The sequence below is a fragment of the Astatotilapia calliptera genome, chromosome 22 (assembly GCF_900246225.1).
Source record: "Astatotilapia calliptera chromosome 22, fAstCal1.2, whole genome shotgun sequence".
Classification (NCBI taxonomy): domain Eukaryota; kingdom Metazoa; phylum Chordata; class Actinopteri; order Cichliformes; family Cichlidae; genus Astatotilapia; species Astatotilapia calliptera.
In genome coordinates this window covers 22,397,090-22,423,853 of record NC_039322.1, presented here as the reverse complement: position 1 = coordinate 22,423,853, position 26,764 = coordinate 22,397,090, and the positions used below count along the sequence as shown (strand labels likewise).

The 26,764-nt window shown below is 41.2% G+C and overlaps 1 protein-coding gene across 2 annotated transcripts in view; it reads left to right on the top strand.

Annotated features, from left to right (window-relative positions):
- Positions 1-26,764, top strand: part of csmd2 (CUB and Sushi multiple domains 2) — a 271,925-nt gene that overhangs the window by 39,745 nt on the left and 205,416 nt on the right. For both annotated transcript variants that reach the window (XM_026155795.1, XM_026155797.1), the window contains one exon: positions 13,781-13,893. In XM_026155795.1, the coding sequence (XP_026011580.1) occupies positions 13,781-13,893 (113 nt within the window). The remainder of the gene's footprint in view (positions 1-13,780; positions 13,894-26,764) is intronic.

Here is a 26,764-nt window from a genome sequence, read left to right as displayed (position 1 = left end):
CATTTTTGTTTTCATATACATCTCCTCATCAAGCCTCACTCCTACTGCTACTACACTTGGCCTGATCTGCGTATTACACATTAAAAATCTTGATGCTTGTGAGGCTGACTCACCAACGCATGATTTGATCTTGTTTGCACCAGGCATTATACAACCTTATTTAGGCATAATGAAACATTCACAAAGCATTAGATGAGTGTTTGGGCAACAGCGATTACTGCTGCCAATGGCAGCAACAGTAACAACATAAGGATAGTCATTTTTAGAGCAGTGCATTAAACTGTGCCTCTATTAGTATATTATTAGAGCCATAGATAATACATATACATAAACCCAATACTTATTAGTATAAACATAAAGCCCTGTGGACAGAATCCTCATGGCAAATACTCTAATCTGACCCACTGGACGGCTTTGGAAAATAAGGAGGGCATAAATTTTGGACTTAATTGTATTTTAATAAATTTTGCAGCCTCTCCTACTGATAAAGATCTCCACAATGGCCATTCATAATACAACAAATAATTAAGTAACGATTAAATTACTGAAGAGTTTCTATTTTTTTATGATCTGCTATAGATTTTTTTTCATACAATTGGTCTACATTTAAAAACAACAACAACAAAGCTGCATATTTTTTGTGAATTCACAGAAACCTTTTTAGTCCTGTAATTTCACACATTCCTTGCAATTTAAGTCATGCTGATACATTTCTTTTATTTACTACAGCAGCATTTTATAGAAAACTAAGAAATACTGTTGAAATTGCCCTTCCTTTCCTTATATTTAGGGATTCAATGTGTAGTTAAACTTCTTTATGCTCACAGAAAGGGAAGTTTCACTGGTTTGGCCCACTTAGGATCAAAATGGACTGTATGTGGCACACCATTTGAAACGAATTCAACATCCCTGCAGCTGAGTACGACTAAAATGTGCAATAACCTTTTTATAGTTTGTTTTCATTTGCAATTCTTTAATCTGTCTTTTTTTTCTCCCTCTCCTGGATCATTGACTTCGTCACGGCGTGTCGTAATTTCTATATATCCACTGACATATATGCACACAAGGAGAGGCTCACACCACTGCTGGCTGGCACAAGCCAGTAAACAACAGCATATCTCAGGGCTACCACTTAGCTTTGTCACTCTCCTAGGAGCGAGAACTGCACAACACTGCATTCGTTTTATTTGATCACTAATTGTTTTTGGCCTGAGGATTATTGCAAAGCGATTTGTGCGGACCCGGGGAAAACACGGTGGACGTGTGAACGTCACCTTGTTCCATTTGTCAGCCTTGATTTGTGTGCTGCAAGTGTAATTGACTTATGTCTCTACAAAGGGGGAATGAATGAGCAAAGAATTCATTTGTGTTTTTTTACTTCTCCTGTGTCGGAGTGCATTTGTTGTTCATTTTAGAATTCTTTATTAAGGCTTCTAGTTATTGAGACTGTTATTTGCAAAGGAGAGTGTGTCAGCTAGAAATATTACATTATTATTCACATTTGTGATTCATGTTTTAAACACTTCCCTTTTCTGACATTTATTTAAAATGGACACATTTTGCTTTTTTCCCCCAATATTCTGTCATATGCTGTTACAGTGGTGGGTGCTTAGATTAAAGATCACCAAAGTTTGTCAGCATGAGGTTTTCTCTCTAGCTGTGATTAATAAAGCTCCACCCACCTGCTTTTCAGCCAATCAGAAGAAAGATGCCTTAAACAGGAGATGAGCCTAAATGGCTTGCTTCTCACAGAGGATGAACTGAAGGGCATCAAAGAATCATCAGAGTAAATCATGCAAAGTTATATTAGTAGAGTTCAAGAATCAAAATGATGTTCGGGGAAGTCCACTTTTTTGGGTATACCTTTCGTTAATGTAAATATCTGTTAAGCCAACCCCATGGCAATGACCCAGTGGATTTAGAGATGTAGTGATGGTCAAGATGACCTGCTAACATTCAAGCTGAGCATCAGAATGAAGAAGAAAGGGGATTTATGTGATTTTGAGTACGGCATGGTAGTTATTGCCAGACAGGCTGGTCTGAGTATTTCACAAACTGCTGATCTGTTGGGATTTCCTCACACAACTATCTCTGTGGTTTCCAGACAACGCTCATTTCTCTGGGTGAAAATGCCTTGTAGATTCAAGAGGTCAGAGGAGAAAGGCTAGAAGGCAGTGAGTTAGGTAACCACTGTCATAAAGAAGGTATGAAGAACATACTGTGAATGCACAGAAAGTGGAATCTTGAAGAAGATGGGCTAGAGCAGCAGAAGACCATGCTGGGAAACTGAGGCTAAAATTCACATGGGGTCACAAAAATGACCCAACAGATTGCAGAAACATTGCCTGGTCTGATGAGACTTGATTTCTGCTACGACATTCAGATCTTAGGTTCAGAATTTGGCACAAACAACATTAAAGTGTGGCTCCATCCTGCTTTAGTTGCTCAGACTGCTGTAATGGTGTAATGGTATGGGCGATATTTTGGCATGCTTTGGGCCCCTCAATACCAAGTATCTTTTAGCCGACCTTAGTATTGTTGCTGACCTTTCCGTCCCTTTATGATCACAGTGAACCCATCTTCTGGTGGTAGCTTTCAGTATTATAACTTAGATGATCTCAAACTGGTTTCTTGAACATGAAAATGAGTTCACTGTGCTCAAAGGCCTCCACAGTTGACAGATTGCAATCCACCTTTGGCATGAAGTGGAAGGAAAGATTTGTTTCAGGAATTTGCAGCAACTGCGTGATGCTAAATGGTTCTAGCACTTCACTGAAGCTCTGCCATGACGAATTAAAGCAATTCTGAAGGTAAAATGGGGTCTAGCCTACTAAATAGTAATGGACTGGTTCTTATGTATTGCTTTTCTATTCCATCGGAGAACTCAAAGCACTTCATACAACATGCCTCATTCACACCCATTCTAGCTAACATTCATGCTCCTAGAAACACACTGGAGAGCAACTAGGGTTTCAATATCTTGCCCAAAAATACTTTGGCATGCAGACTGGAGCAGGATTGAACCACCCACCTTCAGATTAGTAGATGCCCTGCTCTGCCTCCTAAGTAACAACCGAGTTAATACTGAGTACCAGCAAGGTGTACATAACAAAGCAGCTGGTGAATACAGGTCCCCCGTAATATCCTGTAGATGGGGGTCAACCGGCTCTGTAGCCTTAAAGTTAAGTATGGTGCTGTGAAGATGCAGATAATAACACGAGAATGTAAATACACTGTTAAAAAGTGTATATAACGTTTAGATAAACCAGTCAAAAGCACTCCATGACCTGTAGATGCTTTAGTGCTAGTAAACACATGGGTCCAAGTTTGTATAAAAGTCTTAATAACACACTGTAATAGGTAGATTGAAAAATGAAGACGATCCATCATTTCCCTCATCCTTTATTCCAGCTCTGGTCGTTACTTGAGATATTGTGTGCAGATGAAGTCGTGTGTCTACCACCTCTTTTGTTTTCAGTCCAAAAAGCATTATATGACTCTTTAAAGTCTTTAAACAGTTTACTTGTTTTCATTATTGCATTACTTCATTACTTCTTTTCCTCACACTCCCCCCCCCCCCCCCCCCCCCCCGGGCTTGGAAAAAAAAGGTTTTCACATTTTATCTTTTTTTTCACAGCCAACACCCCCCCCCCCTCCCCCTCCCCACACACATACACTTCTATTTATTTGTTCCTGTTTTCTCTGGAGCACTTCATCTGTTCAAATCTCCTCAAGTCTCTGCTAATATTTTCTCCTCCCACTCCTATCTCAGTCCTCCTCTCACCTTCTCTTCCACTGCGTTTCCTTCTTATCAGCCTCTATCTCTCTCTCTCTCTCTCTCTCTCTCTCTCTCTCTAACACACACTGTTGCTCTCTCTTTCTCTGGAGACACCAGCTTGTTAATGACTTCACTGCAGTTTGTCTTTTAGCTGGAACTGACTGTGGTTGATTATCTCGCCATCAGCATTTAGCATCAGGCACTTCTGAGAGGATCCCTCACCCCTTATCGTTTTGCCGCGAAACGCAAACACCTTGTGATGTCACCCACGTATGAATATTAATGATCAGCTGCGCGCCACAGCCCCATTCTTTCTTCACGATGGAGACGGGAAGAACTAGTCTGAGTCGAAAAAAAAGAAAAAAAAAAAGACATCAGCCCTGTTTGAAATATTGATGTGTTTTGGGGAAGCTGTGTGTGAGATTTCCAAATCGCTGATGCTGCTGATGCACTCTTACCTTTGCGGCTAAGCTGAAATTAACAGGCTAAACGGGCAGAAAACTTAGTGGTTAATAGAAATGAAAAAAAAAGTGTCAGCTCCTGCAAATCCACTATGATTACTGTTAATACACGTTAAATGCCAAGAATTTGAACTGAAAGCGAGAGAGCTGAAGGCAGCTCTATCAAGGCCAGATCATGCCCTTGGGCAAAGTGACGGGGTACATTACAGCTCGCCCAACAAGTAGGGAAAGAAGGCTGATAGAGATGCAGTCTAATTGCATGTGAAACTTTGCCTGTTAAGCAGGGGAGTCAAATTGTGTGTGTGTGTGTGCGTGAGGGGGGGGGGGGGGGGGGGGAATGAAGTGCCATTTTAACTTCCACCAGGCATCAAGGTCAACTTTTTATAAATTGTAAGTAGAGCTAGTGATGAGTCATACACAGGCGTGCTCAGTGGGCACAGCTTTGAATCCAGCAACTATATCAACTTTTTTTTTAAGATATATTCTTTTGCCTTAAAAATATACACAGCAGATTTAACTAGAGCCATCCATTGCTTCTGCATATATATAAAACACCCAGCACGCCCCTGCGGGCGGTTTATCCTTCAAGCTCGGGTCCTCTACCAGAGGCCTGGGAGCTTGAGGGTCCTGCGCAGTATCTTAGCTGTTCCCAGGACTGCGCTCTTCTGGACAGAGATCTCCGATGTTGTTCCCGGGATCTGCTGGAGCCACTCGCCTATCTTGGGAGTCACCGCACCTAGTGCTCCGATTACCACGGGGACCACCGTTACCTTCACCCTCCACATCCTCTCGAGCTCTTCTCTGAGCCCTTGGTATTTCTCCAGCTTCTCGTGTTCCTTCTTCCTGATATTGCTGTCATTCGGAACCGCTACATCGATCACTACGGCCGTCTTCTTCTGTTTGTCTACCACCACTATGTCCGGTTGGTTAGCCACCACCATTTTGTCCGTCTGTATCTGGAAGTCCCACAGGATCTTAGCTCGGTCATTCTCCACCACCCTTGGGGGCATCTCCCATTTTGACCTCGGGACTTCCAGGTTATACTCCGCACAGATGTTCCTGTACACTATGCCGGCCACTTGGTTATGGCGTTCCATGTATGCCTTGCCTGCTAGCATCTTGCACCCTGCTGTTATGTGCTGGATTGTCTCTGGGGCATCTTTACACAGCCTGCACCTGGGGTCTTGCCTGGTGTGATAGACCCCAGCCTCTATGGATCTTGTGCTCAGAGCTTGTTCTTGTGCTGCCATGATTAGTGCCTCTGTGCTGTCTTTCAGTCCAGCTTTGTCCAGCCACTGGTAGGATTTCTGGATATCAGCCACCTCCTCTATCTGCCGGTGGTACATACCGTGCAGGGCTCTGTCCTTCCATGATGGTTCCTCGTCTCCCTCCTCTTTCTTGGGTTTCTGCTGCCTGAGGTATTCACTGAGCACTCGCTCAGTTGGGGCCATCTTCCCAATGTATTCTTGGATGTTCGTTGTCTCATCCTGGACTGTGGTGCTGACACTCACCAGTCCCCGGCCCCCTTCCTTCCGCTTAGCGTACAGCCTCAGGTTGCTGGACTTGGGGTGAAACCCTCCATGCATGGTAAGGAGCTTTCTTGTCTTTATGTCAGTGGCTTCTATCTCCTCCTTTGGCCAGCCTATTACCCCAGCAGGGTACCTGATCACGGGCAGGGCGTACGTGTTGATGGCCCGGATCTTGTTCTTACCATTCAGCTGACTCCTCAGGACTTGCCTGACCCTCTGCAGGTACTTGGTGGTTGCAGCTTTTCTAGCAGCCTCTTCATGGTTCCCATTCGCCTGCGGGATCCCCAGGTACTTGTAACTGTCCTCTATGTCTGCAATGTTGCCTTCTGGTAGTTCAATCCCCTCAGTTCTGACTACCTTCCCTCTCTTTGTTACCATCCGACTACACTTCTCCAGTCCGAACGACATTTCAATGTCATTGCTGTATAGCCTGGTAGTGTGGATCAGTGAATCGATGTCTCGTATATATATATATATATATATATATATATATATATATATATATATATATATATGCATGCATATATATATATATATATATATATATATATATATATATATGCATATATATATATATATATATATATATGCATGCATATATATACATATATACATACACATACACATTGGGAAGATGGCCGAGTGCTCAGTGAATACCTCAGGCAGCAGAAACCCAAGAAAGAGGAGGGAGACGAGGAACCATCATGGAAGGACAGGCCCCTGCACGGTATGTACCACCGGCAGATAGAGGAGGTGGCTGATATCCAGAAATCCTACCAGTGGCTGGACAAAGCTGGACTGAAAGACAGCACAGAGGCACTAATCATGGCAGCACAAGAACAAGCTCTGAGTACAAGATCCATAGAGGCTGGGGTCTATCACACCAGGCAAGACCCCAGGTGCAGGCTGTGTAAAGATGCCCCAGAGACAATCCAGCACATAGCAGCAGGGTGCAAGATGCTAGCAGGCAAGGCATACATGGAACGCCATAACCAAGTGGCCGGCATAGTGTACAGGAACATCTGTGCCGAGTATAACCTGGAAGTACCGAGGTCAAAATGGGAGATGCCCCCAAGGGTGGTGGAGAATGACCGAGCTAAGATCCTGTGGGACTTCCAGATACAGACGGACAAAATGGTGGTGGCTAACCAACCGGACATAGTGGTGGTAGACAAACAGAAGAAGACGGCCGTAGTGATCGATGTAGCGGTTCTGAATGACAGCAATATCAGGAAGAAGGAACACGAGAAGCTGGAGAAATACCAAGGGCTCAGAGAAGAGCTCGAGAGGATGTGGAGGGTGAAGGTAACGGTGGTCCCCGTGGTAATCGGAGCACTAGGTGCGGTGACTCCCAAGCTAGGCGAGTGGCTCCAGCAGATCCCGGGAACAACATCGGAGATCTCTGTCCAGAAGAGCGCAGTCCTGGGAACAGCTAAGATACTGCGCAGGACCCTCAAGCTCCCAGGCCTCTGGTAGAGGACCCGAGCTTGAAGGATAAACCGCCCGCAGGGGCGTGCTGGGTGTTTTATATATATATATATATATATATATATATATATATATATATATATATATGTGTGTGTGTGTGTGTGTGTGTGTGTGTGTGTGTGTGTGTGTGTGTGTGTGTGTTTTGCAGTGGTAGGGCACTAGTTCAAAGCACTGCTTTTTAGTGTGATAGGCAGTCAGTGGAGAGTTAGAGCTTACAGAGCACAGGAGAGCATCAGCCCTTGGCCTTGACCACTGACAAGATATAGCTGCACAGGGTCTCGTATAGAAAGAATACGCACACACATACACACACACACACTTTCACAAACACGTGTAGAAATACACACCTATTTCTTTTCTCTGCACTTCAACTCCCTCCCTCCCTCCTTCCCTACTTCCCATGTCTCTCTCTTACCACCCATCATTTATTGGCTAATGTCTCCCCTCTACTCAGCCATCAAAATCTTGCTGCTGTATCTATTTTTTCCTTCTTTTTTTTATCTTCCCTCTTCCCTCCTTCTGGGAGAAAATAAGCTGCATCAGCATTGTAGTTACATTCCACCCTGCAAACACACAGACACATATATATACACACACATACACACGCATTCACAAAGTGCATAGGATTAAAGGATGAATGGCCTGATTTAGTCCCTGTCGGTTTACAGCTGTGAATATGCATTAATTTTTCTTTTAGAGGACACACACACATGCCCGCTCAAAAAAATTTGAATGATTAAAAACAGCATGCGTGTGTGCTCACACGTCTCCCTAATTGTGACTCCTGTATTAGCCGTGGAGTTTCTACCTCATCCTCAGCCCATCTCATGGCTGTTGAGGTGTCTGCATCCGCCCCTCTCGCCTTCCATGCCAGCCTGCGTTCTGCCCGTCTTCCTCAGCGGGCCTTTCTTTCATCGCAGCGTCTCCAGTCCTCCTCAATGCAGCCATCTTTCTTACACATTTACCCTGTCTACCATCCTCCATCTGTCCGTCTCTCCTGCTCTCGCTCCCGTGGGTAGTGGTGGGATAATTGGAAGCAGAGGTTCTTCATTGAGATGATGCTGAGGCCAGTCAGGTGGAAAGCCCTCTTAATAGACCTCTGCTCTTTTCCATGCCTACACACACACACACACACACGCACACACACACATATGCACGCACACACGAGAGCTTATGTAAACACTTACACACACAGCATATATTCTTCTGTTTGGATGCAGCCATGCAGGGACACGCCTATTATTCTCCACGGGAGGACCTAATTTCTGATATTACTCAGCATTCCATATAATAGAAGCAGCCAATGATTTCCCATAACAGCGTCGTTTTTCTTAACTTTTGTGTGTGTCTCTCTCTCCTCCCGTGTCCCTCACTCTCCTTCATCCTCCCTCCGTCACTTTACCACTCACTTGAGATACCTGTGCTGCAAATCCATTCTTTTGTATCGCTCGGTTGCAATCATATCTCGCATCTTTTCCTTGATAACAGGCAATCCCCCAGCTGTTTCCCCCCGCCCACAATAGCAGCTGCATTCCTCAGATTGCCACAGCCCATATCACACTGCAAAATTTAATCTACCTCTGCTTGTGAAGTCAGCTTCTTTGTGCTTCCCAACTGTATCCATTTTCTTTTCCCTTAGCTTGGAAATATGATTCAGGGACATTTCTGCCTTATGCAAGAGGCCAGTTTGCTCCCCTCTCTAGCTGCTCCATGATACCCTCTGTCAAACCCCCTTTTCACGGCAGTGCCCTGCCTGCTGAACCAAGATGGCTGCCTTCCAAGTCAATTTGCGGTCAGCGAAGGAGCCATTTGCATGAACATGTGTCCCATCATTTAGCTGATATCCCCCTATGTGTGTCGCACAGAGAGGAGTGAAATCACACATTTAATAAAGTCCTCTCCACCTTTTTTTGGTCCAACACATCCCTCCAGTTCTGGTGTTTTGCAATTTTCCCACCTCTGGTGTGGTACTTAAGGATTAGTTGAAACACAGAGGCCTCTCTTAATGTTAAGAGATAAAAGTGAGGGAATGTAATAGATTGTAAAGAGTGGGATACACAGGCAGTGAGTTAGGGAGAGAGAGAGAGAGAGAGAGAGAGAGAGAGGATGTTTTAAATTGAAGGGAAACTTCAAGGATGAGCTAAAAGTTAGGTGGGCAACATATTCTGTTATTAGAATCTGTAAATCAGGGATGTAAAACGTATACACACACACGCGCGCGTGCATGCACACAGTCATTACTGTATGCAGATTAATCAGTCTGTGGTAACTGGCCACAAATGAACAATGGACACAATGGACACCTGGATTTTTAATTTTTAATTAGCATGCATATGTGGGCATCTCTGTTGTGTGGATGGTAAACACTGATTGAATAGCGCAACCTGCAAAAGTGCTGCTGGAAGCAGGCCATAATAAGACAAGGCTCACTTATCTAAACTATTTTCACTTAGGTGCACTATAGTCAAACAATGATTGATACTTTGCATCTAGATGCAAGGGGAACCTGTGTGTGCTCAGTTTGAGATGTCCGCTCAAACAGACCTCGGAGTGGGAGCTTCTAAAAGCATTTCTGTTCACTTCATTTGCGAGATTTACAAAAAGCTCAACTTTCCGTCCCTCAATGTCGAGTATATTGTCAAGCAGTAGGCGCATGGCAGACTTGTGAGTGAGAACAGAAGGTGAAAAAGCCGAGCCAGAAAGTCCAGTAGCAGATTGAAGTGCATAGTTGTGAGTTAAATAAAATAAATCAATTTAAAAAAAACAGAAGTGAGGATTGTTTCACAGATCTACAAGAATTACCATCTACAGCAACTCACATGCCGGGCCATTCAGAGCAGCTTGTATGGGCACAGATGGAGAGGGAAATGGTGTAAAAGAGTCATAGAGTTGAAGAATAAGAAAGGTTAAATGTCCAAAAGAAGTAGCAACAGAAGTACATAAGTTTTGATAGATTTGGGTTTTTTTTCACATGGTTCAATCTTCACCTTACATGGATATGATGGCGAAAAAATGTCATTTACATTGACATTTTCCTATCTGACACTATTACATTTGTATATTTTGAATGCAAACTGTGGCCTTTTAATTTGTGTTGGTAACAAACAAACAAAATACCCCTGGAAGTAGTTTTTGATAAACCAAAAAAGAAAGTATAAAATACAGTTTTACCTTCTTTCCACCAGGGGGCACTGAACCATACACACGTTGTGCAAGTACATCAGGAAGCAAATATCGGCCAGTGAAACTATTTAGTTTAAATTTTGGGGTGGGAAGGGAGGGGACAACAACAACAACAACAACCACAAAAATAGATTTGGAGTTGGGGAAGTCTGGATTATAACTAAATAAATTACTGAGGTCAGTAGGTTTATATTTTATTATTTGTATATAATGGCTACCTAGCTTGTATCTTATGATACAGAAAGCAGTAAATACAATGTGTGCATGCTCCCAACAGAGTTTTGGGTTTGCTGGCTACAAGGTTATGGGTTTTTTTTTCGTTATTTCGCTAATTGGCTACAGCTAGTAACTGAAGTGAGCTTTTGCTATATTCTGTGTCAAGATGATCCCACACTGCTTCAGTAATGTTCAGGTCGGGGTTGTGTTTCTCTCCAGGTATGCTTTTACTGCACAGCGTGTTTGTCTTTGTAGATTATATTGCATTGTAAATCTAATTCTGATTATAGTTATCTGCTTTCATAATGTCATCAGTTTTAATAAGATCCCCCAAACCAGCAAAAGATGAAAAGAAAAACAGAGTTTTTTCATATTTCATATGCATATCCTGTTCATTTGCTGTAGATGTTTTTTTGTCTTCTGTCTTCACTTGTCCAGTTTCCTCAAATGTCTATGCCTGCCCTACCATAAGTTTTTGGCCCATGTCAAGGAGATCAAATTATGTCTTTTTTCTGATAGGCTGCCAGTAACAAAATTAAGATACAAAGTTAGTTTTTGGTTCCTACTAGTGGTGGTGGTGTAATGGTGTGGGAGATATGTTGTCTTAGCACATTCTGGATCTATTAGTCATTAGGTTTAAACAGAAGTTTAAAGTTTGTCAGCCCTTTGGGTCCCCCAAATGGCATGGGGCTCCAAGCAGTTGACTGCCTTGCCTGGTGTCATGCAATGAATGATTTAAGCGACTTTCAATGGTTATTGGTGCCAGATGGGCTAATCTGACTATTTCAGAGAGTGGTGATCTATTTTCCTGCATATGGTTTACAGAGAAACGTCTAAAAAAGAGAAAATACTCAGTAGGCAGTATTCCTCAGGGCGAAAATGTCTCATTGATACCAGATGTCAGAAGAGAATGACCAGACTAATATGAGCTGATAATAAGACAATAGTAACTCAAATAAGCACTCGTTGCAACCAAGGTATGCAGAAGAGTATCTCCAGATGCACAGCGAATCCAGCCTTGAAAGAAATGGGCTATAGCAGCAAAAAACCACACTGGGTGCCAAAAAAGAACAGGGACAGTTCATACAGGCTGGTCAAAATTGGACAAGAGAAGACTGGCAAAATGTTGCCTTGTCTGATGAGTCTCAGTTTCTGCTGAGACATTCAGATGGTAGGATCAGAAAACAACTGAAACATGGATCCATGCTGTCTTCTGTCAGCAGTTCATACTCCTGATTTTCTCTTGATTTTAACTGAGTGGCTTTTATTGTTGGATCATTCCTGTCTTATATCACCAATTCAGGCTAGTGTTGTTGTTGTCTTGTAGGGATTTAGGGATATTTTCTTCACAGACCTCTTAGTACCAACTGAGCATTGGTGTTGATTTAAATGCAACAGCCTTCCTGTGTTGTTGCTGACTGTGTCCATTCCTTTATGACAACAGTGTAGCCACCTTTGATGACTGCTTCTAGCAGGATAACGTGTCATGTCAGGATCATATATCATATCACCTCAAACTGGTCTCTTGAACATGACAATGAGTTCACGTAATTCAAATGGCCTCCACAGTCACCAGATCTCAGTACATCTTTGGAATTTGGCAGAAAGGGAGATTTGAGTCATAGATCTGTGGTCACCAAATATGCAGCAATAGTGTGATGCTATCATGTCAGTATGGACCTAAATCTTTCCAGAATCTTGCTCAATCTCTGCCATGAAGAAATAAGGCAGTTCTGAAGCCAAAAGGGGGTCCAGCCCAGCACAAGCGAGATGTTCCTTAACACTCAAAAGCTCATCTTTTTTAGCACTTCACTTTATCAATGCTAGAGAAAGTTTGGTTTAGTTTTTGAGAGTTTGTTTGTAAAGGCACTGTTCTGTATCAGTTCAGAGATAGGAAAACACCTGAATTATGTTAGAATTGGCCCACTTGGAAATAGAATTTGGTTGTTATTACAGAAAACTCTCCGTTCCAGGCTAAATGTAGGCATATTGAAATAATCTTAAATATGCTTGTGCGTTGTACCACATGTTACATAAACAGATCCACCAACAGAGGTGACAATGTTATTCCAATACCCTTTTTTTCTGGTTGACTATGTAAGAACTCTTCCTAAATGTGCATTCATGTGCCTTGCCAATGTTTTGCCACTGCCTTCGGTGTGGCCTGTCATGGTCCGGGGGTGTGTGTGCGTCATGTGCACCTGGGCCACTTGGCCACAACATCAAATATCATGAATGCATAAGTAATATGTGTTGTGGTATGCATTATGCGATCTCATCTATTCTTGGAGAGAGAATATTGTTTGGTATTATGCGCATTATTCACGGCGTGTGACACGGACAAATCCGAGGCAACCACCAATCTGCAAAAGAGGTTTCAGAGTTCTAGTGTGTATAAATCTGGATCACAATAATTAACAAATCATTTATTGATTGTCGTGTTATTTGGCATTTTATCATATTCTGTGTTTTCATACTCGCAGCAGTGAGCATATGTTTATTTCTTATTTATTAAATTGGGAGTCCTGCGAAGGAGGAGGACAGTTTCCAAGGTTAAGAGGGCTAAAGATATATTTATATTTACAAGTAAAACTCATTAAATATTCACATTAAAATTAAAACATTAAAAAATAAATAGATAGTTAGAAGCAGGTTTGCTTCACCAAGCTGGTGGGGAAAGTGGAAAAAGCTTTAAAGAGTCACCAGCGCCTTTACCAGACACATGGCCATGTAATATATGTAATAATCTGCAAACTACTGGCTTGGTTATTAGAAATGATTGTTGAATCAGTTTGACAGTATGTTTGCTATCTGTTTGCTGGCTGCTGTGTTTCTAATTTACTGTGAATACATGATTGCACTTACTGTGTCTTTGCTGATGGAAAGAAATTAGTTAACTGTCTTGTTGAGGTCTTGGCATTTTAATAATTTGCTGATGATTCAGAGCCTCGTTATACAAAAGTGATCCTTGAATGCCTGAGGTAACAGCTGGCTTAATAGAAGCTGGTGTGATGGAAGTGGGCTTCATACCTGACCTTGCAACCAACTGTGCTATTGATTGGATCTTAATTTTTTTTTCTTTTTTTTGTCTCACCGTTAATGTCCTTCTGTCCACTTGTTCTTAGGTTAACTGGCTTCCAGCTGCCTCCACCAATTGTGAGTACGGGCTCCAGGCTCACATTGTGGCTGCTTTCTGACTATGCGGTCAGCGGGCAGGGATTCAAAGCTGCATATGAAGGTAACTCAACTTCCATCTTCATAGAATACCCGCTATTATAGCTTACTTTAATGTCTTTCAATGCGATGTTTCATTTAAACTGAATCTAAAAAAATCTTCAGTTCTAAAAGTCACTTTTAAAATGTATTTTGTGAGCGATTTATGCAGAAAATTTAGAAAATAATGCTATTTTTCAAACACTGTTGATATTGCTGCTATTGAGACAAGTTTCTTGATTATTGTAACAAAAGGGCTGAAAATGGGTGAGTCATTGCAGTACAAAATAACCAATGGGTACTCAACTAATTCAGTCATCTGGTAGTGTAATTTAAAGCCATTCTATCCGACTAGTATGGGTTATCATTTGTCCATTCTCATGCTAGAGCTAGCACTTTTATCATGGTGACATACAGTGTTTTATGATCCATGGCGAGGTGATATTAATGATAGCACGCTTCAGTTCCATGTAGGAGTAGCGGTGAGCCTAGGGAGAAGAAAATACAAGTGAGTGACTAATTAGGCTAATTACCTGACATGGGTTTGTCAGTCTTTTTGAGATATTGTGAATGCAGGGATGTGGCTCATTGGAGCAACAACAGTAGACTCAGAAAGCCCAAGACCACACTGTGTAACTATGTAAAGCCAAATAAAAGAGTCTGTTTGTTAATTCCACTGGGAGGCAATTGGGACATTGCATCTTTCTTTCTCACTAGTGGGTACAAGACTGCCAGTCGTGTCTAGCTTCTGACCTTGGATGATTTAACTCTCTCTTGCTGCAAATAAGTTTGCAAAACTTCATTGGCAACTAAAGTAATGCCAAGACTGCAGATGCTTTGTGTTTCGTAGTTTGAACAGTTTCACTGCTAGACCAACTACTTTTGCTTTGTACTGTAAGCAATCGTTTACCCCTATGCACAAACTGTACTGCTGATAGCACATGTCAATAAAGCTGCGTGAATCCACTTGTTAAGTGTTGACACTGGCATTAAACTTGTCCCAGTGCTTGGTCCCCTGTTGTTTCAGTAGTTCTGAGTGCAAAAATGATTGTAGAAATTGTTATTCTATTGATCTACAGTCTTTCATTAGCACATCTCAAAGCTAAGCGTTCAAAAACCCGCACTGTACAATACATTTCCTTTTTTTGACCGTGTTCTGGACACCAAATTTTAGATTCTGTGAAAAAGAATCACCGGGCTAATAAGAATTTGTTACTTGAAGAATAACCAAAAACGTAACAATTCCAAATGACCATTTTTTAGGGGGGGAAACAGCTTAAACTTGATAAATGTTACCTGTGTAAATTACTCCCTTCAACCTTGTAAATCCTCCGTTTTTTGTTCATGACTCGATGCTACATTTGATAATAGGGGGGGAAAAGTTACAGTGATCACTCTACTAAGTTGAGGTAAATTTGCCCCCTTTAAACCTTCAATGGTGCCTCAGTGCTTGCTGTTTTGGGGATCTGAAGGGAAAAAAATGAATGCACATCTTGGGGTGGCTGTGGTACAACAGAGGCTAGCCGATAGCAAACCTGTGGAGCACCAGGGGAAATGAGTGCAACGCCGTAATTACCTGTCTCCCAGCTCACATGACATTGGCAAGACCAATTGCACTGACCCTCTATAGGGAAAAAGAGAGGGGCCCTGTTGAGCTGACATGTGGTGCTGCCCTGCAGGTTAGAGTGAATGTTAATTGGAGAGTAAAAAATACAGGAAATAAAGCATAGCAGCGCTTTATTGTAACTGAATGGACAGGAGACCACCCACAGTTGGCCTGTATTACACAGTATATGCACATCAGAATTTTAGCATCTCTTATCCCTAATTTCTTAGGGAAGTGAAGCCACCACCCTTTTTCTTCCTCCTTTCATGGAGTTGTGTCAATCTGTTCTGCTCTTCCCTGTAAAACCATTTTACCATTTGGCACACATGGAGTGTCTCCTGGTACTGTACAAAGGCTAGAGGTAATGAATCTCCATTCTTAGATCGATTTTATTTAGTTACTTATTAAAATTAACAATGATAAGAATCAGCAAACTCCTAACAGCAGCTTGGTCACTCGTTTATTCCACGGTGACCAAATGAAACACTAAACACGAAACAGACCTGTTTTTTTTATTAGATTTTGTGTAAAACATTAAGTGAAGAGATGAAGAGATTTTGCATTTTAATTTAATTTCTCCCAGTTATATTTCACAATAGATCTTTTCCACTGCTTTTTAATGTTTGGCAACCTCATACCTGGAAGCTGTGAGAGAAATGTGAAGTTTCAAATGACTTTTCGGCAATTGAACTACCCTGGAAGCCAAGAAACAGCAGGAAGAAGTCATGGAAGCTGACACACTGCTTTGTGCCCCTTCGTTTAAAGTCGGTTTGACCAGAAGCTGCTGGCATAGAGGTATTTCCCTGCTTTGATTTGATTAGCTCACAGTTAGAAATGTGCAGAAATAGACAGCAGGGAACAAGAGCAGGCACTGACCAAAGATTGTACATAATCAGCGATCACACCGTCTCATCTCAGGAACGCACCTGTATCTGCCATTTGCCAGGTGGAAGTTTAAATTATACCTATGAATGAAGTGACATTCATTTTCTTGCCTTTTCAATTTCAGCAATTTCTCACATGAACTCAGCATATCAGATTACCCTTTCCTCAGTTTGTATTCTTTGTCTCCAAAACTGTTGTGCGTTTAAGCTTGTTGCACTCCATTTGAGCCAAATACACATATCAACAAGGAACGCTGCACATGACCAGTCTTTATTCTCTGCACTAACCCTCTTTTATTGCAGTAAAATGCAATGGGCAGCCACAAGACTGTATGCATAATGGATTTCTACACAATCTCCTTCTGTTTTCTCATAGCAAGCACATTTTATAACTATATGCCAAGCTCATCTTAAGTGTAGCTACTGTATTTCATGTACCAAGTTTATATCATAATCACCCTGTTAAACGACATGTTACCTGCATCCATCTTTCTTTTTGTATCTCCATCATTTTCTCTCAGTTTTTTTGTTTACTTTCCCTCCATATAAGAGTTCTAGTCCAAGTCGTAGGTGTAATCTTTTCCTCAGGGAAAGCAGATTTGTGAATAATGAACTTACACAAGTAAAGAATGCCAGCTGTTTGTAGGTTGCATTACCCAGAATGCACCTTGGTTGCATCACGCCTCTGCTGTGATTCCAGCTTGTTAAATATGAAAAATGATTTTCACCTTAAACTTACATCTTTTTAGAATTCTATTCAGTGTGGTTTGGATTTAAATATGCAAATATAAAAATAAGCAGTAACATGTATGCATTTATATAGCTTTGCTAGCTATTCTATATCCCATATAAGCTGTTTTTTTTAGTTGTTGTTGTTTTTATAACTACAGTACAGCTGTGCCATACAGGAATGATATTGCGGTAGAGGATATGCAGGGGGAAAAACAACCAGAGAACCCTTTCTTCTGGAAGAAACATCTTCAATCATGGAAATGAATGATGACAACATTTAGATTATTTTTTTTAATCAAGAAAAAAGATAATTGAAATTAACTGTGCTTCCATTTGCCAAATCTTAAAGGCAAGTACAGGGAGCTGCTGTCTTATAAGCTGCTGTGCTTGTTATTATATATGACTCCACTGCTTAGCTGAAGATGGTAGCTTGGCTTTGTTACTAGCAGAGTGTTTGTATTTGATTGCTGTAGGAGGGGATCAGTGACTCTCTCTCTCTCTCTCTCTATATATATATATATATATATATATATATATATATATATATATATATATATATATATATATATATATATTTTGCTATGTGGACATCACTGTGTCTGTGTGTTTTGGTTTCACCCACTAGATCTCTTCCCATTTTCTCGAATGAGATAAACCTTTTTTGTTTCTTTCTTCCTTTTTTTGCTCAGCCTGATTGGCTTTCCTCAGCACCTCAGTACTCAACCCCCTTTTTTTATTAGCACTGTGCTTACCAGCCACCATTTTGGTGTGAGCCCCTCTCGTCTATATTAGATATCTCTTCTTTTTCAGCCCACACTGCAATAAGCCTAAGTGCTGCACAGTCCAGCTCCCCAACACACTGCGTAATGGCCGAGACCACTCTGGAATCTCTCCCCTCTGGTCGCCATAGCAACCACCAGACTCTTTTTTTTTCTCCCCTCCCCAACGTCTTATTCCTCTCTTTCTGTTCTCCATATCTTTCTAAAGTCTTTATTCCTTTTTAATCTGTAGCAATAGAGACGGAGGCAAAGAACATTAGAAACACTTCTTGAAATATGAACTTCCATCGCTCAGCGTCTTGCTGCAGTCCTTGCAAACCACCATTGCCTGTTTTCCTCCTGCTTCTGCTGCACCTTGAATCTCATCCTTGATGCTTTCCATATTCTGTAGCATGTTCCCTAATGTTATCACTCGCTCGCCCTCCCCATCTTTTTAATATGAAAGTACTGTGATGATTATCCAGTCATGTGCTGCCAAGTTTGTCTTCAGTCTGTGTCTTGTTGCATAGTCAATGTGCCTCCCAACTGGGTCACTGAAAGAAAAAAAGCAACCCACAGCCAGCCCTGCTGCACGACTCAGGCAGTCTGACTCTTTAGTCTGCTTCCTCAGCAAGTCACTGCAGGTGTCTGAAATTAGGGGGGGAAAGAGACGTATATAACATTTTATGAGTGCAAACTTTATTAACCAGCCTCACCTTTATCCATATCACCACTATTACTTAATTCCATACTGTTTTACATTCGAAAAGTGCATCAGTTTGTTGTGTTTTAACGAGGGAGACTTAACAAAAAATTAAATGTGTTGAAATGATTTGCTATAATGTCATCACAGGCAGTCACATTTCTTTTGAAAGTGAGTAAAAGAGCAGCGGAGGGAGTCACTCCAGCTAAGCGGCTTTTCTCCCGCACTCATCAGAGCTGATCTACAATACTGTCTCTATGTGGCACTCTGCCCCGCCACCCCCCACCCCACCCTTTCTCCCTCTGTCTTCTCTATTATTTTGAGTGGGAAGAAGGTAGTGGTGACTAGATGAGCATGATGAGAGAGCAGTGAAGAACGAGTGAGTTTTAGTGCCTAATTGAAAAATGAGGCTCGTCCTCTTAAGTCTCGAAATTGGCCAAATGGAAGTGTGATGACAGAGGCAAAAGAGGAGAGTGTAGACTGGGATCAAATCCTGCAAATCCTAATGTTCCATTTTCTCTCCACAGGGAGTAATACACATTGGAGCGAGGGGTATATTATCACCCTGTTTGTGTGTTTGTGAGGGCTTGAGGAGGTTTTACAACATGCTGAAAGAGATGCTTTTCTTGGATGCTGTTGCCACTTGCTTTGGTAAAATTGCTTTTGTTTAGAGAAATGTAGTAAAATTCAGTAAAGTTTAGCTGCCATCTTTTATCTACAAATGTTTATACCTTTCTCACAGTGTTTCCTTGCTCTTTTTAAGCATTCTGTTTTGGCAAAAAATTATGTTTTAGTCCACATTGTGAGCATTAGTTGAATATTGGAACAGCTACAACTTACAGGGGTGAAGCACACAGTTAGGTTAACGTTATTATTATTTTACATGCATTACTTTTGCTAGGGAGGTTTTTTACTTAGCTTTGACAAACATGCCAAAAATAGAAAACAGTACCATGCAACTGTTACAGAGACACAGATTACCTCAATTAAGTACAGTATTCATGTAAAACACACACACACACAAACCCAAAAACTGGGTGTGCAATATTTGACTCTTGTCTGGCTCCATGTAAAACTGGAAAAGGGAGTGGTCACTTTAAATGTCAGCATGGTCTCAAACTGCCAGTAGCTGCATTAGGCACGGTTTTTAAATTCGCTGGAAATTGCATTTGGATTCAAAAGTTATTCAGATGAATGTCATTTGTAATGAAGCAAATGGGTTTTGAATACATCTCTGACAAACTCTGATATCTTACCCCAGCCACTGCTGACTGTAGTTATTTCCAGTCTTGCTACCCACCTATCTTTCTTGAGCGCTTGCTGGACTGGACAGGTTGTGAATGCACTTTTGTCTCTGTGAGTGTGTGTGTGTTTGTGTGTGAGAGCTTGGACACACATGCACTACACATTTTCCTCTGCTGTGAAAACAAGCATGCTGCTGCCTCTGTATTTGCATGGTAAACAGTTTCTCTATCATTACTCTTTTTCTCTCTTTTTTTTTATAGAATTACAAATTACAGTAGTAGTAGTAGCAGGAGTAGTAGCAGTGGTAGTAGCAGTGGTAGTAGTATTAGCAGGAGTAGTAGCAGTGGTAGTAGCAGTGGTAGTAGTAGTAGCAGGAGTAGTAGCAGTGGTAGTAGTAGTAGCAGTGGTAATAGCAGTGGTGGTAGCAGTGGTAGTAGTAGTAGCAGTGGTAATAGCAGTGGTAGCAGTGGTAGTAGTAGTAACAGTGGTAGTAGCAGTAATATTAGCAGGAGTAGTAGCAGTGGTAGTAGCAGTGGTAGTAGTAGTAGCAGTGGTAGTAGCAGTGGCGGTAGCAGTGGTAGTAGCAGTAGTAGTAGCAGGAGTAGTAGAAGTGGTAGTAGTAGTAGCAGTGGTAGTAGCAGTGGTAGTAGCAGTAGTAGTAGCAGTGGTAGTAGTAGTAGCAGTAGTAGAAGCAGTGGTAGTAGCAGTAGTAGTAGCAGTGGTAGTAGTAGAAGCAGTGGTAGTAGCAGTGGTAGTAGCAGTAGTAGAAGCAGTGGTAGTAGCAGGAGTAGTAGCAGTAGTAGTAGTAGTAGTAGCAGTAGTAGAAGCAGTGGTAGTAGCAGTAGTAGTAGCAGGAGTAGTAGCAGTAGTAGTAGCAGTAGTAGAAGCAGTGGTAGTAGCAGTAGTAGTAGCAGGAGTAGTAGCAGTGGTAGTAGTAGTAGCAGTAGTAGAAGCAGTGGTAGTAGCAGTAGTAGTAGCAGTGGTAGTAGTAGAAGCAGTGGTAGTAGCAGTGGTAGTAGCAGTAGTAGAAGCAGTGGTAGTAGCAGGAGTAGTAGCAGTAGTAGTAGTAGTAGTAGCAGTAGTAGAAGCAGTGGTAGTAGCAGTAGTAGAAGCAGTGGTAGTAGCAGGAGTAGTAGCAGTAGTAGTAGTAGTAGTAGCAGTAGTAGAAGCAGTGGTAGTAGCAGTAGTAGTAGCAGGAGTAGTAGCAGTGGTAGTAGTAGTAGTAGTAGTAGTAGTAGTAGTAGTAGCAGTAGTAGAAGCAGTGGTAGTAGCAGTGGTAGTAGCAGTAGTAGAAGCAGTGGTAATAGCAGTAGTAGTAGCAGGAGTAGTAGCAGTGGTAGTAGTAGTAGGGCCTTTCTATCAGCTCATTCCGAGCTGGAAGGCTCAAGTCCACTATAATAGATTCTTATTTATTTGCATAATGTGATAAACATGAAACAGTTACATCTTCTTTTTGGATTTTGAGTGTATCAACAACAAATATGTTATACAGTGTTGTCTGACTGGGATAAACAATTATTCTAGGCAAGATTGACAAAACACGACGGCCATTAAACAGAGGGATTCAAGAAGAGCAGGGTTTAGGAGGAAATGTGTCAATTTATTGATCATTTTTGCTAGCCACCATAAATCTGAGTAGATATCTTCAGGCAGTGTTTAAAATTAGGTCTAAAGTGGCTAAAAAGCATATGTGTAAAAAAACTGGCCTTTGAAACTAGGGGCACGTACTGAGAAGTACCTATTCATCACCATCTGCCCTTGTCTGACTTTGATCAGTTTCCTGTGAGCTGAAATTATCTGCAGTCATGGTACTCGGCGCCTTTACTAGAAAATATGTGGAAATACTTCATAACCTCAACAGACCTCATTCACATACACAGTGACGTTGACTGGCGTTGTCAAAACTAAAACCTTTGCAGTGTTTACTGGGGGCAGTTTGGCTTCTTACTCAAAGTGAATGCAAAAATGCTTTGAACCCATAAACTGATACTGCTGATGATATAATAATTATTGTCATTATTATTATTCCCCCTTAAGACCATTTCCTTCACCCGGTTGGGATGAGAGCAGAGGAGAAGCATGACATATCAGTTGGCTGTGCTGCCATGACAATTAAAGCTTTAATTATGCAGCGAATCTGAAAAGCATAGATGAAAGGGGTAGTAAATGATGGTTTTATATCAGCATTGTCATAAAATGAATCACAAAATAAATTAAGAGGATAATGATTTTTTGTTCCATTTGCTATTGCTGAATTATTTAAGAGCTCTCCAGTACGTTTAAACAGAGCACATTTACCTGAACTCGACCCTAAATGAACTTGTTTTAATATACATTATAATTACAGCAGTGATGTCTGTTAATAGTTGCAACTATTTATAGACCACACAAAACAAGTCAGGTTAAATAACCTCTGCCATGGTATTAGTCACATACATACATCTTAATTTGGAGTTGTTTCTTTTTATCCACAAAGGACTTTGTTATGTTCTTGTTTTTCATTGATTTTTATTCCATTTGTCCAGGTATGACCAAATATATCTTTAGTAGATCCTGTGTTTCTGATTAGACTTAATTATGATGATTAAACTGTGTTTTTCAACTTCGTTTGACTGTTTCTCCTGGTTCCTTGGGTTTTCATATTGTAAAAACTAAACAAAATTTACCTCCTTCCCTGTGTACAGGCATTTCAGAACAGGTATTTATTCTTTGATCAGATTGGTCCTCCCTATCTGATTCAAATATTCAGGTTTTAGCCTAAATCTCTCTGTAGCCTAATGAAAAGAATATCACTGTACATGTACAGAGCTTTTTTTACAGCAGACCTTTTGACAGATCACAGCGGGAAAAGCACGGGTGCAATTAGTAAAATTAATCATGACATTTCTCTTTAGCTGTGTTAGTTTCAGGGCCCTGGTAATGTGCGTGCTGGCTCACTGTCATGGTTTAGCGGGACTGCTAAATGGAACAAAGATGTTAATGCTAGTAATTGCACCTGCTATGACTGGTCAAAACGTCTGCTGTAGACAAAGGTCTGTTGCTTATTCATGCTAGCCATGGATGTTAACCTCTCAGTGCATTCAGGGGCCCGTTCTTCGTACGTCGCTCACTACATCCAAGATCAAATGACACATCCAAGACCAAACCATCGCGCTAACCGTGAGCTCGCTAATCCGGTTCCCCGAACACACCTGCTGTTGACGATTAGTACAGCTGGACGCAGGAATGTGACATCACTGGGTGTCGTAAAAGGGGCTACGCATCGATAGTGGAAACATTGATCGGCAACCCTCTGATTGGTCGGCGAAAATGTCGACGGAGCGCGCTCGGCTCGGTATTTTCGGCAGCAGAGCAAGAACTCTTGAGTGAGGGATTTCAGGAGTTTCAGAGTTTAATCAGAACGCAAGGGAACACTGCAAAGGCTGCAAAAGCAAGGAGAGAGGGCTGGCAGAAAGTTGCTGACAAATTAAACTCGTAAGTAATTTAATAATAACAATAATAATGGAGTGGGTTTATATAGCGCTTTTCAAGGCACCCAAAGCGCTTTACAATGCCACTATTCAGTCACTCTCACATTCACACATTCACAAGTTGGTTAAGTAAATAATATCCTCACGGGAAAATCGATATCTCTCTATGAGCACACTGACGCGCTGAGCTAAAGGATCCTGTCTGTCCCGCAATATACGCTGAATTCTGAAAACTCTCCTTATCAATCTTGCACCTTCCGCAAAGGGTGGCTCGCGTATACGGACAGGACATGGCTGCGACAGGCTTCCCAAATCCACCTTCGCTTTTATAGCCGTGGTCTCTCATCTTGATTACACAAAGTAATTTGCAATTGCTACTCTGAAATATGAATTACATCTGTAATAATCACATACATGTGATAGAATGTTAATAGTACATTTCCCTTTTTTAGGGAATGACCTGTATCTATCTGTGTGAAATCAATAAATGGATCAGGTGCTGCATTGTCTTTAGTTACATTGATGTTATTTATTTATGGTGAAACAGTGGTGGAATATCGCTGTTGCTTTCGTATAAATGAAGCGGACATACCTGCGTGGCCGCGATCTAATCCTGTTTACATAAAGTAAACCTGCTCCCGAGCAGGTTTACGCTTACGGCTCTGTTGCTATGACAGCAAGTCCCGGATGAGCTTCGGGGAACCGAACGATCCAAGATCAGGCGAAATCGTCAACAATCAAATCCAGCTAACCTACTTAGCGAGGTACGAAGAACGGGCCCCAGTAGGCAGTATGTTAAGCTTTTGATAATACTGACTGTTCTTATTGCAGGCATTTGGATTGACAAGCAGGGGATATTATTATTATCATTATTATTATTGCCATTAATGCTAATGTCTCATTTGTTAGGGGTACTGGAGTACTTATATTTCCCTTTAAAAGTACAATACTATGTAAAGGTCTTAAACCACCCCTATTTTTTTTTTTGGGGGGGGGGGGGGGTGGATCTTGTAATGTTTTTAAATGGTTTTCAGTTCTTTAGGCTTTCTGATGGTCTATTGAAGTTTTTCTTCAATCATTGAGCCACATAGCGCTGACCTATGAATCACTCATAAATGACATCTTTAGGCGCTCTGTTAGCAGCCTGCTGCAAAAACACATAATTTGTTCCCATTTCTTTAATTGAATTCATGAAATAATGCAAAAGATGACACAGTTTGACAGGCATATAATAGTAATTTGGCATCAACAAGAAGGGCCAATTAGCTGAAAACTTGGCATATCTTGCCACAAAATCAGTGACAACAAATCTAAATTTTGCTTCAAATCATTGTCAGTATTTACAGAGGAGGTCAGCAGAGAGGTACAACAGGGAGTGTGTAAAGCACGGCGGAGGCTCTGTCATGATTTGGGTCTTCAGCTAGTGATGTTGGGGCTCTTGCCAAAATTGACAAGCTTATGAATGCAGAAAAATATTATTTTTCAGTATGACAGAGATCTCCAAAACTCTGCTATTACAATAAAAGCATACCTGGACAGTAAAACACAAAATGAAAATCAGTCATGGATTGGCCTCCCCAGAATCAAGACTTTAAAATGATTGAAATAATCTTGACAGAGAACACCAAAAAAGGTAGTCAACATCCAAAGATGAGCTTTGAATGGCTTTTAACAAGCCTGGAGAAATATTCCTGAAGACTACTTAATTAAATCTCAAGAAAGGTTACCTAAAGGCGTTCAAACTGTGTTGATGAATAAAGGTGATCATTCAAATTATCAATATTGACTTTCAAGCTTGTCAGGATTGAATTTTTTTTTTTCGCCTTGTATATATTTACAACTAGGGATGGGTATCGTTGAGGTTTTATCCGATACCGGTGCCCAAACCAGTACTTTTGAAACTGTGCCGGTGCTTAAACGGTGCTCGAACCAGTGCTTAAAGAATGGAGAACACAAAATTGGTCCAAAAACCTCTCATGTTCAGCTGTTTTTTTGTAAAAAGATAACAATGTTAGCCTTTTCTGCAGCTATGGGGCATATATGGCATCACTCTTGGCTGGAAGCAGTGCTTAAACAATGGAAAAAACAAACTTTGTCCAAAAACCTCTCATGTTTAGCTGTTTTCCACTTTTTCTTTGGTCATTTTAGCCTTTTTGGCCAGGGTGAAGGTAGTACCTGCCATCAAACAAGAAGACAGCCGCATGTAACTACGACGGTGTTTGCTAGTTCACCTTACATGCATTAATGTAATAACGTGGTTAGCCTACTCAACGTAAATTACACACAAACAACATTAAGCTACTCCATTTTAATAACCGAATATAATGAAATGAGAGGTGGATCCAGACTTTTGTCTAGTATTGTACGGCACAAGCAGCGTGAAATTTGGTGTTTTTGCCATTTTTGCCTTGGTAATGGGCAGTAGATTGATATTGCCATTCCTTCTTTTGTACTGGTTGATAATGGCTCTGTTCTGGGCCCTTTAACATGTATACATGTGGAAAACATAGGACAGCATGCCATTAGCATATATGAAAAGTTAGACTGTAAGAGTAAAAAAACATAAGTAGATAAAATAATTAATTTGGATACTACGTTAAAAGGTGAAGTAGTGTGGAGATGGGTTGCAAAACAGCTTGCAGATGCATATTAACCTTAGGCGGGTTACATGAGGCTGGATGTTTGAAAGGTAATCAACTGAGCTATAAGCTGATGTGTGATCTGAGATGAGCTGATTTGCCTCAAATGCAGCTTGACTTTGTGGACCGCCTGCTGGATTAAACATTTTAGCAACATTATTTCCTGTATCTTAATAGTTTTTCTTCAAGCATATTTTAATTTGACAGATGTATTATTTATTTTCTGAGACTCGGATAAGTGTAGTTATGGTCATGTATAAATCACCAGCTCCTGTAAAACTTGTATTAACTAAAACTTAAGTAACACTGAGTTGTTCTTGTAACTGCTCTAGCTAATTTCATGGTGTATATCTATTTTTGTTTTTCCAGAGAGGTCCAGCTAAATTTAGGTCAATTAAGGCTTCTTCCTTCTCAAAAAAACTCCCTGGTGGTCTTGGTGTGTTTGCAAATTACACACCTGCTTTCACAACAGCAGAATGGCTTTCTAATTTTGTCATAGAGACAGTGGGTCAAATATAGTTACCACACAGATCAAGAGCTGCTCCTAAAAACAGCTGCTTCCTTTCTCTATCTTGGATATACTGCGTGTGTTCTTGTGCTCCAAGGAGAATGTCACAGTGACAAGCAGATATACTGAGAGTAGGACGGCAAGGAACAAGTGCTTAAGATTAGAATGGAGTTGGAGAGCCTGAACTTAGCTAGGCTTCCATTTAATATTAGCTATTATGGCTGTAATTTTACTATGTTTATTTACTAATTTTCTTTGAAAATATGGGCTGTCTGGCACGTCTGGGTAGGCAGAGCTTCCGCTCTGGCAGATTGTGGCTGTTATTAGTGTCTGGCATGGGAATCGGCCGCC